The 4,787-nt window shown below is 35.8% G+C and overlaps 1 protein-coding gene across 1 annotated transcript; it reads right to left on the minus strand.

Annotated features, from left to right (window-relative positions):
• Nucleotides 1–224: 224 nt before the first annotated feature.
• LOC133192382 (putative nuclease HARBI1) lies at nt 225–2,956 on the minus strand. Its single transcript, XM_061328397.1, has 2 exons — nt 2,232–2,956; nt 225–543 (listed from the first exon to the last, which is right to left on the minus strand). Exons 1-2 carry the CDS (start codon nt 2,954–2,956, stop codon nt 225–227), a joined length of 1,044 nt encoding a protein of 347 aa, XP_061184381.1.
• Between the last annotated feature and the right edge of the window lie 1,831 nt (nt 2,957–4,787).

Here is a 4,787-nt window from a genome sequence, read left to right on the forward strand (position 1 = left end):
CAATAACCGATTTCTGCTTTTCTCTAGCCAAAGTCCACAGGTGAGTGATGTGGCCCATGGGCCTCTTGTTAAATACTGCCTATCAGATTTTAAATGATATTTATTAAGATATAAAATTTTATATTTGACCTCAAATAAGTCAAGATAATGGCTCTTCACATGTTAAGTGTGTTCATGAATATTAAATATTAATTGTTGACAGTTTACTTTGTTCATTTGTGATGTCAAAAGTGAGTTTCAGCAAACTGCTGTCTGTACAATGTGCCATTAATGTTGTTGCCTCGAGCAGCACCATCATTTCCTGCTTGCATGTGATCCTGAGCATAATCATCACTATCGTCTTCATCATTGCTGTCATCATCATCATCATCAGCAGGAATTGGAATTTGTCGATCTTTACAAATATTATGGAGGACTGCGCATGCTATCACAACCTGACATGCCTTCTGAGGCGACAATCGTATCTCTCCATGCAGAACATGAAAGCGGCGTTTTAACTGGCCTATCCCCCTTTCAACAATGCTCCTAGTCCTTTTATGTGCACTATAAATAATTAAAGCTATTTAACTCACAAGGAGATTTGATATATGTTGCCATATATACTGTACATGTATTATGTGTATTTTTTTTATTACCGATGTTTTAAGTACTGTTTCATCTCTGTTTTAAGTCATGTTAAACTAGTGCTAATTGTAACGGGAACCGTTACAGATGTTCCCCAAACGGCTCCCCAATTCCTTATGATGCCCCATTCCCTACAAGCTTCAATAAATTAGACTATACTTTTGTAGTATAGATGGACACTTTATTTATAAGGGTATTTCATTGGAAAACTACTCCGATATAGCCATATGGGTATTAGCCAATCAAATTTCAGCGCATGTGCTTGCTTCTACATTTTTCACATTAATTTTCTTATAGTGTCTCACAATACATACATTTGTGTTAAATATTAAAGAATTTCATTGAAAAACAAGAGAGATGTAACCCTTTAAGTATTAGCCAATCAGAATTCAGCATACGCGCATGCATGGCCTTGCATTCAATTTTGATAGTATCATAATGTAGGAGCCCTATGAGCATATCCATGTCGTAAATTCCATCATGTTTTGTTGAAAACCAAATGAGTTATAGACATTTAAAGTCTCAGCCAATCAGATTGCAGCACACCTGCCTGCGCGTGGTTTCAAGAGATTTCCTATGTAACATGTTGTAGCACCTTATAATATATACTTATATTTTAAATTTCAAAGTATTTCGTCAAAAAACAAGGAAATTATTGAGATTTTTGTATCAGCCAATCAGAGGAGAGCGCACGTGCATGCGCGTGAGTTCATGCTAATTTGACCATGTCAACTTGTCTAGACTACTAATATATCTTTATATTTTGAGTTTCAAAGCAATTCATCAAGAAATATAAAAGTTACGGCTTTATCAAGTATATCAGTCATTTCACTCAATGCACGCGCGCGCACGTGCATGCATGTGCGCGCAAAATGACCTTCGTTCCGCACACCTACACAACATGCCTATTAACCCTAAAAAGGTTTCATGTCAATCGGATGAGAGGTTCTATGAGAACACTCCCGGACAAAAAAGTACCGGAGAAGAAAGTAGAAAAAAAGAATAATAATAATAATAATAATAATAATAATAAGAAACAGAGTAAAAACAATATGTTCCCAAACTTCGTTTGGGGAACATAATAATTACAACGAAGAAACCGACACAGAATGGTGGACTACCAAATTTTTTCTTTGAATGCTACAGCAAATTTTTATTTGGTCACACATGTAATTACTTTATATTGCTGTGTATAGTAATGTAGTCTATGGCTCAATCAAAGCATCCCTATGCTATTAAATTCATAAATATTATTGTGCCTTTTGGTGAAAAAAAACCCCTCTAGTGTCTCAGGCCAAAAATTTCCAAATTAAATGTGGGAGACAGAATTTTTTTTTAACAAGAGCTTTCTCCTTTTTTTGTGTTAAAAGTTATGATATTATACATTTTTATACTCCACCTACTCATAAAACTCGAATAAAAGTATAACAAGAATGAGAATGTATAGGTGACAAGGGAAATAACTTTTTTCTTTTAAAATAAAAATGGCATATTGAGTTATTCCCCTTTCAATGATCAGTACCAATGCTGTGGGGCCCGAGAAACTAAAGATTTGTATTTATTAACCCTATCTTGGCTTTTTCATATATTCAATGTATTATACATACTTGTTGGAATTTGTCTGTGGCCCAGGCTGAGGAATCCTAAATGGTGTTAGTAGCCATCTACGAGATGGGTAGCCACTGTCACCCAACAAATGTGTGTGAACAGGAATGTGGCCATTTTCGAACAGGACTCGAAGCCCACTTTCATTTAATATGCGCGCATCATGGGTCGAAGCGGGCCATTTTGCAACAATGTCAATCAGTTTGTATTGGGTATCAAAGACAACTTGCACATTCAAACTATGGTAATGATGTCTATTGACAAACTCATTCTCATTGTTTCTTGGAGCAATTATTTGAACATGGGTGCCATCTATGGCACCAACAATCCCAGGGAACCCTGCTATCTGAAAAAAATGTTCCTGATTTCGTCGAATTGCATCGGGTGATGTTGGAAATTTAATAAATCTACGCACCATTCGGTCTGATGACAAACTTCTTATGGTGCAAGACACGGCTCTCGATACAGAAGATTGAGAAACTCCCATATCATCCCCATTACAAAGCTGCATCTTGCCAGTTGCTAGGAATCTTAGGGTTAATAAAACCTTTACTGTAGATGTGAGTGCATGATTCCTAATGGATGCAGATCTAATTTCATTTCCTATTAACCCTTCAACAAAGTTTATTCCAGCAGAATCAAGTCTGAACCTTTTAACCAACTCCATATCTGAATATTCATTGAAATAATCTCTTCTTTCCCTGAAATTTCTTCTTTGAGCCGCCATTTTGTTTAGAATTAAGAAAGAACTTAAGAAATACTTATATACTTAAGACACCTCTTTACTTCCCTTAACTTTAAGTGAATACTTAAGCACTAAGTTAGTTTATGAATCACGCTTAAGTATTTCTAACAAATTTAAGTAATACTTAGAGTACTTAAGTAAAAAATCTATAACTTAAGTATTTTCTTACACTTAAGAATAATCTTAGAAGTTTTATGAATCCCAGCCCTGGTCTAAGTGACAATCTTCTTCGTTTTGACATCTCCGAGAACCCCAGTTGTAAAAGTTTATAGGTGTCATTACACAGAGCAAAACAGTCACTTAAGTCCTTGTTTCTCAGTTTGTGCTTTAAGAAGTTTGTCCACTAAATGGATCAAGGGATAAAAGGTTTTGCACATAGTACTTTGTATGTGTTGTAGTTTTAAGTCTTGATCTCTGGCTTTCCTTGGTAGGCTGGACCAGATGCCCTTATTAATTCTAGGTAATATTATTTTTTCACAATTTTGTGGTTTCATGTGTTCTGCCAGTAGGCCTTTCTTTTTGGTTTCTCCGATGTGTGTCATGCTATCATTAACAATTTTGCAAGTCTATCTTCTATTTTCCCTGAGCATTTTTCTTCTTGCTTGTAAAACAGTTCCATTAAAGAAAATGTCCTCTGAATCCTTTACTTCTATGTTATCATCCACAATTGTGATTGGATTAGCTGTTTTATCCAAGTCGTTTGTCCAATCTCCGTCTGGTTCTTTGTCCGAATTTCCTCGAGAATCTTCAGACAATGCGTATTAAATGTCTTCCTCCATTGGCGGGTTATGGTTGCCGTCGGCTGGTTTATTTTAGGCATATAGTTCATTTGAAGCATCATTTTATGCATTAGATCTGTTTGTTTCACTAAGAAACCTCTCTAATGCTGGTGTCATCCTTTCTCCAATAACATTTTTTTTACCGGAAGAAGTCATTTTTTGACATTTCGAGCCCAATTCAAATCGAGCATGTGTGCCGGATCATGTTTCACACTGGGATTCTGTTTCACAGTCAGCTAATTCAATGTTTCTATCCTTCGCAGATCCACAGTTGGTTTTCGACTGCAGATGTGTCCTAAAATTGGGCTCAGTGTTCTCTAACTCAGAAATGGGTACATGTAATAAAGAAGTGCTTGTCCCACAATTGGGCCCAGCATCAAGCTCCCGCCTTGCGGTGCGTGGCATTCTGTATTTACAGAAATTACAACAGTGTTTGGAATAAGTTTCAAAGTTGTTCTGCAACTATTCCGTAAGTTTTCAACACGTCAGATTACTGAATAAAAGTCAGTATAACGGTAAATATCAATAAAATCCAGAGAGATGAAGATGCACGTCTATGTAAACATAGAAACCTCAAAGCACTGACCATCACGTGACCTTGAAGCAACCTCATTGGTTCCCACAGTACGTTATATGGTTAAACTATCATTAAGATCAAAATAATATTATCTTAATTCAATCAAAGTGGTCTAGAGTGTCGGGTCCTAATATTTTATTATCAAGTCTGGTTGATTGATGTCAAGGGACATCTTTCAAAGAGAGGCTATTCTGACGAAGAAATTAACCAAATAGTTGAAGAAACAACACAAAAAGAAAGACAACTCTTTTTAAGAAATAGATGAAAAAACAAAGCTTAACCATCCACACACCATGGTTACAAAATTAAACCCTCGCGTCAAAGGATTAAAAAAGCGTATTTTAAAGTATTAGAATTTATTAAAAGCAGACCCAACATGCATGGACTTATTTAAATCGGAACCTATCATTGCGTATGGTAAGCATAAAAATATAGGAGATCTATCGATAAAATCAAG

This window comes from Saccostrea echinata, unplaced genomic scaffold, assembly GCF_033153115.1.
Source record: "Saccostrea echinata isolate AGI-Se365-2 ecotype Australia unplaced genomic scaffold, CSIRO_AGI_Sech_v1 ptg000025l, whole genome shotgun sequence".
In the NCBI taxonomy this organism is placed as follows: Eukaryota; Metazoa; Mollusca; class Bivalvia; order Ostreida; family Ostreidae; genus Saccostrea; species Saccostrea echinata.